General features: G+C 38.4%; 2 protein-coding genes across 6 annotated transcripts in view; both read left to right on the top strand.

The window, feature by feature from the left end:
- The window catches only part of LOC111261594 (uncharacterized), an 8,724-nt gene extending 1,679 nt beyond the window's left edge, over nucleotides 1–7,045 (top strand). For all 4 annotated transcript variants that reach the window (XM_022835198.2, XM_022835199.2, XM_022835197.2 and 1 more), the window contains 8 exons: nucleotides 526–718; nucleotides 1,142–1,278; nucleotides 1,438–1,543; nucleotides 2,346–2,412; nucleotides 2,873–2,955; nucleotides 3,808–3,994; nucleotides 4,657–4,832; nucleotides 5,203–7,045. In XM_022835198.2, coding sequence (XP_022690933.1) covers nucleotides 606–718; nucleotides 1,142–1,278; nucleotides 1,438–1,543; nucleotides 2,346–2,412; nucleotides 2,873–2,955; nucleotides 3,808–3,994; nucleotides 4,657–4,832; nucleotides 5,203–6,400 — 2,067 coding nt within the window. In that variant the 5' untranslated portion in view covers nucleotides 526–605 and the 3' untranslated portion in view covers nucleotides 6,401–7,045. The remainder of the gene's footprint in view (nucleotides 1–525; nucleotides 719–1,141; nucleotides 1,279–1,437; nucleotides 1,544–2,345; nucleotides 2,413–2,872; nucleotides 2,956–3,807; nucleotides 3,995–4,656; nucleotides 4,833–5,202) is intronic.
- A 2,952-nt stretch (nucleotides 7,046–9,997) lies between these two features.
- Nucleotides 9,998–12,454, top strand: LOC111261593 (protein D3). 2 transcript variants are annotated; one of them, XM_022835196.2, is made up of 4 exons: nucleotides 9,998–10,162; nucleotides 11,015–11,276; nucleotides 11,479–11,582; nucleotides 12,012–12,454. In XM_022835196.2, exons 1-4 carry the CDS (start codon nucleotides 10,160–10,162, stop codon nucleotides 12,120–12,122), a joined length of 480 nt encoding a protein of 159 aa, XP_022690931.1. In that variant the 5' UTR covers nucleotides 9,998–10,159; the 3' UTR covers nucleotides 12,123–12,454. The 2 variants fall into 2 exon arrangements, with proteins under 2 accessions (XP_022690931.1, XP_022690930.1); XM_022835195.1 differs by lacking the exon at nucleotides 9,998–10,162 and adding an exon at nucleotides 10,169–10,493.
- Nucleotides 12,455–14,607: the final 2,153 nt, after the last annotated feature.

Below are 14,607 nucleotides of genomic sequence, written 5' to 3' on the forward strand. Positions count from 1 at the left end.
TATATACACCAGAACATGGTTGAATGCAGTGCGCAAACACTGAACTTGATAATTCAGCATATGTATATATATATATATATATGTGTTGAGAGTTGCTATGTTGAGTGATCAAGTTCAGTGTTTGCGCACTGCATTCAACCATGTTCTGGTTGTGATGGTAAACCTGAAGTTACGGTTCGTTGAAAGCAATTTTAAACAACAGCAATACTGTATACCGGTTGGATCGAATTTGAAATACTACCGTACTTAATTAATATATATGTATATTATGCCCGCTTCTTATGGCGTGAAAGTTTATCTTTAGACGTTTGCTAGCTGTAAGTAATATTTTAGGAATTGATTCTATAAATTTTCATGGCACGTATTAATATTACTACTAATATTCATATAGGGTTGTAAAATTGATGTCGGTAATTTTCTACGCAGCAGTATTTATATTTGTACCAGTTAAAAGGGATCATCTGTGTTCTGTATTTGCCTAATCGTCGCTAAAGTTGCTGCCGGTTGTAATGAATCGTTTTTCAGAAGCTGGCGTTTGATGGAGTCGTGTATAACTGGGATGAGTTTTCGGTAGGCTAATTTGTGAGCTGCAGTTGTTTACCTCGATGATAACCCTGTCCACCAATTCAGAGATGGGTTCAAAGAATATTCAGACAACTTTAATCTCCAATTCAGCTCCGCCGTGCGGTTTCGCGCTTGGGGAGATTTTTGGAAGAAGGTGATTTCATAGAAAGAATGTTAGATAAACTTCGGACAAAATAAGATTGTTTTCTTTATTTTACTAAAACGTTCGGCTATGTTTTGATTCAGATCAAAGTGGGCAAACTTCGTTGATAGTAGATATAAAGCTGTATGATATATTTAACAACAGGAAAACGATGACGACTGCACATAAGTAACAGTAAATTGTTTACGTTCATGTGCATGTCGATTTCCTTCCAATAAAAATATTCGAATTGAATAGATGAAAAATAGAATCACATTAATATAGATGAAGCTGTTGAGGTACAAGCTGATGCCAAGCATCTTCGCAATGAATTCAATCTTCCGCGATGCAGATAATCAGCATTTTTGTCTACTTCCAGAAATAAAACGTGTTTTTTTCTCATTTCTATGTGACTCTTCAATGTAATTATTGCAGTAAATCAAAGGAGGCTTTCGAGTCGCAGTGTTCAAGTGAGAAAATCGTACAGTTTTTTAAATGCAGCCGAAGATTGTGCGACTTCACCTGTGACGACAAAGAAAGATTCTACTTTCATCTTCTCACACACAACGAAGGTATCAATATGGTCGTATTCGATTTAATCGATCGACCGAGTGTTTCTGATCGCTGAAGTTTACCGAACCGTTACGAATGATGGAAAAATGGCAACACTCAATAAGGATCAGGATTATGATTTACAAAAATGTTCTGTTATCAATTTGACTTTGTTGTAGATGAAGAGCAAGATGTGTGTGTTTATTGTGAACGAATGTTTGTCATTGAAAACCTCGCCCGTCATATGGAAGCTCAGCATGGGAATCGTCGCTTTCAATGTAAAATGTAAGTATTGTGTGAGGATCAACTCCACCTGAAGGCACCGAATAACCTTTCTGCTGTTTCTAGACGCTGGAGGCCATAGCCACGGCTAACTCCCTGTAATTCAGACTAGTCCGTTTTCATATAAGGGAATTAGTGTATAAAATTAACGATAACTGTTTAAGACAATCGTATACTGCACAATAATACTTAAATATTTTTATATGAGTTATTCAGATATTTTTTGTTAATCACTAGTATTTAAGGCCGGATTAACCGGAGCCACACTCGTCATATATTACAAAATGTATGCCTATACCAAGTCATTTTTATTATTATGTAAAGGAACAATTATCATATCAAATCACAATCAAATACCTAATAGTCTACAAAGTTAGTAGCTTAGCTTTTTTAGTGTTTTGCACATTTTCTACATATTTTACACATTTTTAGCATATTTTTAATTCCTTTGATTTTACCTGGTTTAACATGTGTTTTAGCAGGGGATTATCTAGACGCGAATTAAAATTTCTGGGAATATTCATCCATTTACATTGTTATAATGCAATAAGATAAAACTAACGGTTATGACGTCTTTGTCAATATTACTATCCTTGAGATAAAATAAGAGGTGCATTTTAGCTGACAAGGTTGAGTAATTGAAATTGTGTTCATTCATGGTATTAAAGATGTCTCGAAATACGATAGAGCTCAATGTAAATATATAGAAATGGAAATCGCATCTATAATTGAATAAAACTTCTTTATCATTTGTGCCTATAGTGACCATCTAGAACACACTCGTTTTGTGGATGCTTTTTTTCAGGTGTTTTTACCGCGGATGCACAAGAGCGCATCTTATTGTCCATTGTGTTAAGCAGCATAACTTACAAGTACGTGTATATAAAAGTCTAAATAAAAACCTCTGGCTACAAGTAAATGGTGATATATTTCTATGCACGTATATTCTTACGTCTAAATGGCCCAAAAATGGCAAATTGCGTAGTACAGCTACCCGGAAGCCCGAAGAAAAACAAATCTAATAGTTCTCCTCCTAGTTACTAACTTCTTCAATGGTACTGCTTTGCTGCACTGTTTATTCCATTTACTCGATAAATGCTTAGTTTATTTTCTTTTGTTGTATTTAGTGGGCCGAATGCGTATGTTAATGTGTATTATTAGACCTCCTTGTTTATCGTTAGACGACAGAAAATAGAACGTATAAGAGGCTGTATATTTCGTTGGCATAAATGCTGATAGATTAGGTTTACCAAGAAAGATATTGCAAAATCTCTACACCTGTAAAGAATAGTATTTTAAATTACTACGATTTGGTTCGTGTTTGTTTCATAGTTCGTGACTGGTATAGCATGCCCGCGAATGCCCGGGGCCCTTATGCCAGACGTTAAAGCTCGTGCAAGGACTCTATTATATAGGTTTGTTGAAAAAGCCTATCATTAGTAAGATTATTTTGGATCGAGGGCATCTCGGTCAGCTTAAAAATAACATCTAGCATGCAAGAATTTGGGGGTTCTCGATTTGAGTTTGCTGCGTACGTATCGTTTGAATAAATTCATACTATGTTATACTGCTTTCGATCAATAACGAGGGCGATTACAATTTTTCTACTCTTAATTATTTAGAGTCTTTTAGTAAAGCTTTCGATCCACTATATTACAGTATTAAAAGCATTGAGTCACTCCTTCATTTACTGTTAGCATATTTCATCTCATAACGCCGACCCCAATATTAGCTAGTAGTCGGTAAGCGTACCCTGTCCACTCTTTTTACATACCCATGACCGGGAATGCGAGATTTTAACAAGAGAATCTGATATGCGTAATTGAACGAGCATTTAATAGAGATCTGAAAATATGTTGGGAAAAATCTGGTCTCTTTTTGAGCTTAGCGTAATATAACTGTGTCTACAGTAAGGCTTATAAATTTAAACTACCGTTTTTAAAAGATGCTTCACTCCTGAATGCGACCTTAGCACCAATGTATGAAGTTTATGTCTAATCAGCCGTAGTTGACTTTAAAAGTAAATATTTTTTGTTTTAGTACCACGAATGGGCCTGTAGAAAGGGGAAATAGCTTCAGTAGATTTCAAAGGACTCTCATGAATTTCCTTTACTCTCTTCAGCAAATGCGAATTTAATTATTATAGAAAAAGCTATTATCGTAAGTTGACCGCAACTCTTCTGCATGACCCACAGCGAGCAAAATCTGTTACTATGCGGAATGCTCTTTTTTAAATCTTATCTGTTGTTACCTTTTTATCTTCCCAGATGCTCATTGTGCACGTTCCGTTCATTTGGGCGTGACGATTTCGAGCGTCATCTCTCTACGGCGCATCCGGAGACGACGGCAGTGGATCACTCTGCTGAGAATGGCTTTCGGCAGGCAGCGGACAGGCGATCGCCTGGGTCCGCTCGTCTTTACTGTGTCTATTGCCATTCAGTGGGCGAACAAAAGGTCAGTTGGATAAAAGAAACGGCAAAGCCAACAAGATCTGAACTTTACTTACAAATAAAATACATTGTACTAATGAGCATCAGTACAAGGCTCAACGTAGCCTAAACCTGTTGACAGAAATTGTTTTACTCCTTAAAAAAATCACCGTTTTTTAGATGTCTATTTTAATAAAATAGTTTTGCGAAAAACACAGCTGGATACAGAAACGATATCTAATCGCAGAGAACGCAATTATTTGTGAAGTTATGTTTTAAGATGATCAGAAAAGTATGGTTTTCGAACTAGTCGCACGAAGCTATATTTGGTATACAAATGACGGTGCTGTTCATAAGCAGTTGTGATCAATTCTATTTGGATTTAAGCTGCTGGCAAAAATCATAAAGCTTTGAAATCTGAGTGCGCAAAGGAAAATTTCATGAAATAAAAGAAAGCTTCCTTCTGCCGCTGTTTCCATTAGTGAAGACATGGCTAGTGAAACAATAGGAAAACTTGACTCAAGGTAAAACCTCTAAGCACCAATGCTTGCAGGTCTGGCTATTTAAGAATACTCAATGCTTTAAATTTTTTTATTTAAATAGATTTTAAGAAGCAATATATGAAGTAGACATCTATAGTGTTTTTCATAGCGAGTACAACATATAAATTTACCGTGTTCCTTTCAGTCGCCACCTGACGCCCGCTTTTACTCTGCCAACGAACTGATTATACACCTGGACGAGGAGCATCGGCTAGGAAATCGTCTAACATGCCTTTACTGTGGGGAAGCTCTTCAAACTGAAAATGCTCTTAGTCACATGACGGAATTACACAGCGATTGGCCGATCAATATACTTGATAGGTAAATACCCATATTATTCATATATAAATCCAGTTGTCTAACGTTTAGTTCTAGTTGTACTAAACCTAGTTGGGATATTTGCTTGTTTTGACTTTGGCCACTGCTTGAGGATGAGTTCATTGTTTGGACAGATGCAAGAATATGAATATTATGAAGTTGTAAGGAGCAACACTTACAGAAATCGTTCCACAACAAGTCTTCCTGCATTTTGCTTCTCTTATTAATATAACATCTAAGCCTTCAGCAGACTTCCTAGGGGTATTAATGTGACATACACACAAAATAGATAGAAAAAAATCTCACTTATACTTGTAACGAGCCACCGTGTGAGGGTTAACAACTGGCCATTTGTATTTATGTGCCCTTTCAGAAATACAAAGTCCGGTAGCCGTATCTGGAGCGTGGGAAACGCCCAGTGTCAGATAGCTACGGCCTCCCATGAAATAAACACATCCCCCAAGAAATATTCAGCTGCCCCTCGAAGCGTTCAGGAAAAGAGACAACGAAAGTTGAGTAGCGGTATTACCGCAACGACGGCGCCCCCTCTAATACAAGCAGGAGTCGGAGGTCCGGTGACTGCCATGTCTTCCGTTGGAGGTGAACTCCTCTCGCGGCCTTCAACAAGCTCATCGGCTACTTTTGAGCGCATAGAAAAGCTCTCCCCAAAGCCTCGAAGCATTTTGAAGAAGAAAGCATTGTCGTTATCTGCAAACGCGTTTTCTGCCGCTCCAGATTTAATCCTGGAACTCCCACAGGTGCTCCGATGCGCCTCTTGCACAGATCCGGGAGCTACCATTGACTACCTAAGCCAGGAAGCGTTAGCGCTGCATATGCGTCACAAACATAATGTCTATTACATTTGTCAACGTTGTTTTCATGGCGAGGAAAAGTTCCGCCTTATTCAAGCGCACGTCGCCCAGTGTGACGGTGCGACCGAACTCGATATAGTAACGTTGAAAAATGGTGTCCTTAAGACGTCATCGAAGGTACGGTCAACGCAAAAGGAACGGCAGCAACACGCCGCTGCTGCCGTCAGCGTTTCACATAATCAGAACAACCGAGTGACCAGCCAATCTGAGAACCGCTGTGCGCAAGCACAATCTGTGGTAGCAGCAGGGCGAGACGCGGCAAAGGGTGCAGGATCATCTCGAGATATGTACGTTCTATTGAACGATATTCCCAAGGGCCCTTTTACGTCGCCGGAGGATGTAGGAAACAACAGTATTAATGGCAGCAGCGGTAGTGTGACTTCCAAGACAATACATACACATCGAGTATCTTCGGCACATACTCAAAGCGATACAGAAACATGTGACGACGCGGACACAACTGCCAGTGCAATTAGAACACACGATAGTACTGTGAGCTTAAATCGAAAACGCGATCGAGGAGCTACACCCTGGGCGAGCCGCGGGCGATCTTCCGAATCGGTGGCCAATAATAACTTGGTTGTGATCTATCAAGATGCGCGGATTTCGCTAAGCAGGTTCGAACAGTTAGCTGGACGTAGCTATACGCTTGTCAAAAGGTTGTGTCCGAAAGAACTGGGGAGATGGGGAATAATTTAATAGGGGTTGGATAGGGATTTTGGCGAATAAGAACATGACCTATTTACTTATTTACCCAATACAATTAATTGTGTGTACGTATCGAATGTGTAAGTGCGTTTTTCAACATCTGGCTCGTGAAAGGCGACTGGGCACATATTGGGCCCAAGTTTACGACGCTAATTCCAGTGTAACAGTTTGTAAGATGTCTCCTGCGTTTAACAGTCGGCATAACCGAAAAAATTTTTACAAATAATTTGCTATCTTTGGTCGTATGTTACCGTTTCGATCTCCACCATTCATCTATTAACTTCCATAAATAAGATAAATAGTTGTGTCAAGGGAGGAAGCTTAGCTGTTTGTTTAGCTTTATGGCTATATACCTCAGAAACGCGTTAGGAAAAAACTTTGAACGTGATTGTTATTTTGCCATTGTCGGTCACAATCCTACTGCGTTTGTAATATACAGTCACCACTTCAATCATTTTTATGTACAAATATTGTAATGCGTATGTTTGGTGTCTCTCTACGTATAAGTGGTCGATATAAGATTGTGGATGACCATATCATCGATTTATCTTTATTTACCTGTGCAATTGTTGTAACTTTCAAGGTTTTAAGTGTAGCTACGGTAATGAAATAAAACGTACTGTATGCTTTCTGAAAGCGATAAGTGTGATGTTACTCCCCTCATAGTATTGATAGGCTCGTGAAAAATCTACGTTCTAAGTATTTGGATGGTTTAGTAAATCGGATTTTTCTGCTTCGATGGGATTACTACGGTAGCTGCCAGAAATAATGTGTATACAACTTTTTTTTATTTTGTGTCTAGTTCCATAGTCGAGAAGTACGATTTGTTGTGCCCTGAGTCAGAGGTGATATCAATAGCACGCGTGCCTTTTGTCGGCCAATGGCCAACCCGCACTACCTGTCCGTTGTCGACAGGGCAAAAATCCAATAACCAATGTTTACAGATTTTATATTTAATAATCTCTTTCATCTCCGTTTTCTACGATGAGAATGTTTCCATATGTGCATTGAATCCGGTAAAAGTCATTTTGAAACCGAGTGCTTTATTGGGACAGTTGAGGCGAATGTAACTAGCGCAGAGCCAAATTCTATCTACACTTCTTTTCTGCCTGTAATGCGTTCGATTATGCAACGTAATAAAGAGCACCTTTGTGTAGCCCACATTGTTTAATATTTGTCACTGCAGAATTATATGCCCCACCAAATGGAGCCAATAATTATTTGAAGTCTATGGCGAACACTCCTACAACGTTATTTAACGTATATTGCCGTTCCTTTATAGTTATTGAATTGATACGTCGAAGGCTAAGCGCATTCGTCTCTAAATCAACAAATTCGAAAAGCATTTCTAAATTATCCTTTTAGTGCATATTGATGTTTGTACATTTTACAGGGGTCGTTCGAAGGAATGACGCGTGGTGCCACCATTACCAAATGTCATTGATCAAAATCATCAAGACTGTATATATAAACTTGACGAGTTTTTCCAATATAAATTACAAGGTCAAGAATAGTTCATTTGTCAATGTCACCTGGTCATAAGATTATTCGAGGTTCCTCTAAGACTTCTCCCTTTTATTCACGCATTTTTACGTCAAATGGATTCAACCACTTCTTTCGCTTTCAACAAAATCCATACTTCGGCCATTAGACCTGCGGAACAGCTGATGCACTTCAAGATTCAGCTTATCTTTACGAGCTATTTAAACAAAATCAAATACCTAAAGAACGAGATTTAAATAGCAAAGGCGAAATTTGGATTGAAAGCCAATGAACACGTGAACTTGTCTACTTACGTAGTCCCACTTTTTTTGCCATCTGCAAAACAGAAAGAGAACCGTTTTGTGCTATAAGTTCAGCGAAACTACAACTTCTACTAAGTGGAAATATTTTCCAGTACAGAGATTGACTAATTCATTTGAATCAAAGAAATGTAAATAAGAAGCCTCAGTTTCTCATTTGCGGGCCTGTGAACTTATCGAATTATTAGAGCAGTGCATATAAGAGTTCGATGAATACTTGATTACCCTTTATTGCGCTTGCATTGCTATGCTTCCGTTTCCTCGCTAGTATCAATGGCTTTGTATGTTTGGAATTCGCTTTCATCCTAATAACGTCCAGCCTATCTAGTCTAAGCCAGCGTGTTATATAATACGATTTCTAAAAAGTGAACCTCAGATTCATTGACCGTGCCCTATTGTGCATTCAATGTGTACTTGTATTATTATAAATACCAATACTATCTAAATTTCTATTAGCCTCTGCTGTTCTAATACGATGGTACGGTCTTCATATGAGCGTGATTGTGATTACAAAATATCTTGATTCGTTTTACACGAAACTATTAGGCTATTAGGTCGACTATTAGGCTACACGAAAATACGTGTAGCCTAATAGTCGACCTATGCCAGATGACCCAGTAGGCTTCTAGCATTTTTTTGGTAACTTTCTGGTGGCAGCGCCCACTTTATGCTTTCTGTCACCGCTGGCAGAAGTAATAATTCAGAAGATAAGAGGGGCGATCTTTGGTCGCATACATCCGCGATATAGCTACCAGCTTAGTGTAATTCTGAGTATCGCCGATCCACTCCTGGTAGTCTTTGAAGTCAAGCCAAAAATTGAGCGCAACGTGATTCAGAAGATTCGACAAATGTGGTAACAGCTGAGAATCAGCTCTCAGTTTATGTAATACATTGTATCTTATTTTGAGAAAATTCATTTGTGAGACAATTTCTAAATGATTATACGAAACAATAAGAAGTGAGAAAGCACTTTTGCATCACTACAGAGTGATGAGAAAATTGCGGGATATTTAAAAATTTCTAGACTTTATTTGCTGTCAACACATTCGTAGATGTGTTCATAGAGAAAAAATGTTTTTCAACCGATGACTTTCTAATCATCCAGAGTAGTAGATTTATGGTTAAAGCAAGGATAAGTGCGTTAGCATTAAGCTGCATTCATCTGCGAACAAAATGTTTCTGGTAAATTCGTAGGAAAATTAAAAAGCCTTCAATAGATATTATTGCTGAATCTTCATGCTACATTATTAGTAGGTTATATTCTTATAACTATATTTCTGTGATTAATTTTTTTCTTGCCCTGATTATCCTTGAGAAGTGTTACTTCGTTGGGAAAGAAACCATTTTTCCATAAAGCAGCAATCAGAATCATAGATATTTTGCAATCTTTAATCAAGAAAATAATACCGATAATCCAAACCACAAATCTATACGTAAAAAGATATAGCCAGTTTTAAAATAAATATTATCGCCACTAGCAAGAACTCCGTCCCCAATTAAACCAATTGTGCTTTGTCACTTTTTTCTTGTGTACGCAGTAATTATTAAGTTTTCAAATCTAGAATCCTCTACAACGGATCCACAATCTAAGTTCTACTTTGGGCCATAACTATTTGACTTTTTCGACTCCCGATAGCAGCCGGCGACGAATTTCAATGTGTGGCAATTTCGACCGCAGATGAACAGATACGGCCAGTTTACGGTACTCGTAAGAACGACAACGATGAATAAAATCGCAGTTCGCTCGCTCATTCGCTGTCCCGTGTTCGTGTAGCAGCAGTGATTCATAACATTGCTTCACCATGCCAGTACTGCTTAATCGGCCGCAATCTTGCCGCGGCACACACTTCGCCGACTTTAGCTGCAGCTAAGAGTTGACTTGCTTATTTGCGGCGCCAGCGAGTGGCCATGACAACCACTAGAACACGATACCACTGTCCGTCAGTCAATGGTTCGTACTAGTATGACATATTGTTGACGGTAGCGCGTGACGTTTGTCATTGTAGTTGCGAGTCAGTAGCCCGGACACTTTCAGTTGCGTTTCACTAGTGTTTAATGCCCACATTTCGCGCTGTACTAGGATCCGAAACGGAGACTGGTTCTCTGACATCGCTGTTATTTGGTGAGATTACAACGTGCTTGCTTATAAAGTCCACTGGATCAGTAAGGCCAGTGTTTAGTGACGTTCCAACAACGCTGAGAATCAAAACACATTGACAGAGATGGAGAAGCATCAGGTGGTTCCCGATGTCATCGATCAAGTACCATGCAACGTTCTTAAGGTCTGTAAAAGTACTAGATAAATGTTGCTCATGGCTCAAACAAGTGACAGGGATAACAGCGGTAAGTAGAGGAACTGGCATGCCTTGCTTATTCCCTTGACTTGGCTTTCGGAAGATCTCAAAGCTAATGTCTATGCCAGAAAGCCGACGACATTGGAAAAATTAAAAGTCACAGCTAAGTAAAAATATCTCACGATACCAAACGAAATGTTTGGTAAAATTGGTGAATTAATAACCCAATGTTATTAGAATGGTGATAACTTGGACTATCTGCGATAAAAAGAAAAACTACATTATACTTAGATTCTTTTGCATCTTAAGTATTTTTTTTAATTATGCGCTAATAAAACGAAATTGTAATTATCCACTTTGCTGAATCAGTCATGCAAAGACTCTTGCGCGTATATTTAATGCTAAGTGTTTGAGAATTATATATCATCACTAAATATAGGGTAACCTGAACGCAAAGTGGATCTGTCAACATACGTAATCATACATATAAGAGAGATTTTTAATTTCAGGTAGAATATCCCAATGGTTTCCAGTGCGCGTTGGGAAACATTTTGACTCCGACGCAAGTGAGGGACCAACCAAAGGTGAGCTGGACGGCTGAACCTGGAGCACTTTATACACTGGTCATGGCTGACCTTGATGCGCCTTGCCGAGAGGAGCCGACTTTGAAAGAAGTGAAGCATTGGGTCGTGGGTAACATCGAAAATGGACAACTGGACAGGGGAGAGACGCTTGTGGGTTATCGAGGTTCGAGGCCACCAAAAAACAGCGGTAAGAATTGTTTTGAATCAAACGACCGCAATCAAATATCTTTAGCAAACCTTTAAGTCAGCTCAGAAAAGCACTATTTTAATTTGATAGTTGAGAATATTAGATGAACATTTACTATAATATAGAAGCACTTATTATTTAAAGCTGAACATAACGATGAGTTTATAAGCAAAATAACATATCGACTTTCGTTACTACCCAGGTCTTCACCGCTACGTATTCTTGTTATATAAGCAAGCTGGGCGAATTACGTTTGGTGAAACACCAATACCAAGTAACTCACGGGAAGGAAGGTTCAAATGGAAGGTAGATGTTTTACGTAACTCTAAGTACTACGACACTAATAAAATAAAAGTAATTTATGAGAAAACAAATGAAGGTACTCGTGAACCCTTCTAAAAGTTTCTAATTTTTTCGATAAGTTTGCTGTTAGAACGTTTCCCTATCGTGGAAAAACTGCTTTAAACTAACGTGGATCCATAAAAGGGTCCAAATAAAAAAAACGCTTGCTATCTGTCCGATCTATTCAATTACTGTCTGGTCATCAAAGAAAGGACTTAACCGTTAGCGAATTTACATTCGGATAGCCCGTCCGTGTAATGAAACACAACGCGACCTTTTTCTACTAGTTAACAAACACTTTTGTTATCATCTGTGACGTTATATATTCTTTCCTATGGTAAATGCTAAGTATAATCAATCAGGTATACAGTTGTCAACGTTAATATTTTTCAGGTACGCGATTTCGCCCGAAAGCATTGCCTAGGGGAGCCTGTTGCTGGGAACTTTTACCAGGCTGAATGGGAACCCTACGTCGACGAGTGGAAGGCCACCGAAGGACTTTAACATAAATAGGTTCAATCTACTCGACATATGTCGAGTAAATTGTATAAATGTCGAGAAAGTAACGCAATAGAAAACCTGTCGTTCGGTTGCTCTCAAAAGAACGTGACTGCTTTGTAAATTGAATTGTTGACGTCTACTGCATCCCCGATTTCACACAAAGTCAAGTGAATGCAAGCTGGATTAACTCAAACACCATAAGGGTTACCTACCTGTAAGATATCTATATCATAAAGAACTGTCGAAATGTTAAAAAAACTATAAATATATATTTGAGATGTTATTTTTTTATTGAAAGTCACGACAAATATATCAGTCTTGTATCCTGCTCCTACTGTTTGGTACCTCTTTTATTTAGATTTAATTAGAGTTCTATCTTTTACGGGTTCCATTATCGTTCTTTGTTTGCTCTCGTTGGAGTCTATAGACCATTCTAGTAAGACATTGTCTGTGCAATTACCACCACTATCGTAGACTGAAGTAATTAATGAAGCGGCAGTAGTACACAGAGAGCGCTTTCCTCCGTAAATTGTACTACCGGCTTCCAGGAGTATTCGTGCGCTTAGTATTACCAATTAGCACCTCTCTTTACTTGCTTGCTAAATCTTAGTTTATCGGCAGACTTGGTAACATGCAGAGATCCGGCTAAAACTAGTACTTCTCTAACATGCAACAGCCAGTCCAACAGCGTCCCTTAGCAAGCTCATATCAACAGTCACGTAGCATTGTTTTGCCACTGGTTCGCTCATCGATGCAGTGTTCCCGCGAAGTAGTTCCGCCTGTTACTCGCAGGCTACGTTCCAACGATTATTCTACTGGCGTTATTGATCGACGGTGGTTGTTTCATAGAAGCATGTAAAGGCTCAAAACTGGCCGACTCTTCGAATAGAGTAAAGTATGGGGTGAGGAGCGGAGAAGCAGAGAAACATTAGTGCTCGTTCCCTAAGATATCACTGCACGGAAATCATTGTCCTCTTTGTTATTACAGCCTTCGCGGATTTGTCGATAGTTTATAGCATCTACTGTAGCAGGCTTGTTGCCTCATTCAACTTTGCCTATCCCTAAAAGTTATGAAATTAAACCCACGAGCCCTTTGTGTTAGCTGACTGGGGTAACCCCTGAATATGGTCACATCGAGAGTAGGCCATTGTTACATGTAAACTGTTAACTCGAGTTCTGTACGCGAGGAAATCGAACGCATTTCATTGCCTTTTGTTTCTGGCTAGCAAAGAATTTTTCTAGTGACACTCCCGTGTACGGCTGCGCGCATCTTCCATAATTATCGAATAATAATAACTCACCGTAATTATCGATTTCTTATGGATAGCAGATGTTGGCGAGCGATAATTATTATTCGAGGGAGCTGATATGACCGTCTCATCCAGTTGGCATCCATTGTCTGACATCAGCGAAAATTAACTAAACCGCTTCCAAGATTCGCTCATGTCACCTTAATAGAGTGCAGTGAACTCGTTTATGAAAAAAAAAAAGCTTTGAGAAATGACCTGGGTAATCTGATGGGGAAGTATTCGCTTGTGAAAGGAAAGCAGTTTCGAATTACGAAAAATAGGACAAAAAGGGACGATGTTTAAAAAAAAGAAACTTACAATACTCATATGTCTGCCCTCAAATAAAGTGGCTGCTATTTCTCTCCAAAAAAGAGAATGTATACGGTTGTTGGTAAAGAGGCATCCATCCAGCGAACGGTACGTTCAAATAAACGTTACGTTTTTCAAAAAAAATTAAAAACAAATTCATGTGAGCAACAATTCTAAAAAGGAATAAATACGCCTCGCTACTCGTATTGATTATATCGTCGTTTTTGCATTCTTAACTATTTGTAATAAAAGAAACCTCGTTTTCTATGAAATAAATAAAAATCTACTCAAAATTTACTGAACATATAAACGCGAAAGTAATAAGTTTTTCCATCGTATGGATACATACGAATAATATGATGGTTTATCAAAAATAGAATGAACTTCCAAAGTTTTTTTACTGTGAACATCAGCATCACACAAATATTTCGAGAGTCTTTATTACCTGATTAAGAGAACATTTTAACATTAACGACGACGCGTATTTTCTGGGAAAATCTACCGTCAAAAACGTAACGAACGAACTATCACTACTCTATAATAGCGAGAATAGGAATTTATAACAGATGTAGAATTTCATAATAATGGAGAAGTACTTACAGGCAAACTGTTAGAGGCTCTACTAGGTAAGTTAATAAATTTCGAGTTACAATAAAAATGCTTTGCGAGCCTGGATGCAGCACTAATAACTTGAGTTGTTAAAATATAGTGGATTATTGAAAGTGCTTAAAAACAGCAGCTAATTTTTTTTGTTAGCTTACGAAAAAGGGCACCTCTTTTAACATTAAACAAAAAATAACATAATCATTTGGAAAATGTCGTTTCATGTTGTTTTAAAAATGTCTTAGTCATCTAGCACAAAACTTGCTTTTTCTTTCTCAAAATATATA

Source organism: Varroa jacobsoni, unplaced genomic scaffold, assembly GCF_002532875.2.
Source record: "Varroa jacobsoni isolate VJ856 unplaced genomic scaffold, vjacob_1.0 scaffold_571, whole genome shotgun sequence".
In the NCBI taxonomy this organism is placed as follows: domain Eukaryota; kingdom Metazoa; phylum Arthropoda; class Arachnida; order Mesostigmata; family Varroidae; genus Varroa; species Varroa jacobsoni.

What these genes read in the sequence shown, in the direction of transcription:
- LOC111261593 (XM_022835195.1), top strand. Translation starts at nt 10,434, where the DNA reads ATGGAGAAGCATCAGGTGGTTCCCGATGTCATCGATCAAGTACCATGC. An exon ending in GAGGCCACCAAAAAACAGCG is followed by an intron (nt 11,277 to 11,478) that starts GTAAGAATTGTT and finishes GTTACTACCCAG; the next exon opens with GTCTTCACCGCTACGTATTC. An exon ending in AAGGAAGGTTCAAATGGAAG is followed by an intron (nt 11,583 to 12,011) that starts GTAGATGTTTTA and finishes AATATTTTTCAG; the next exon opens with GTACGCGATTTCGCCCGAAA.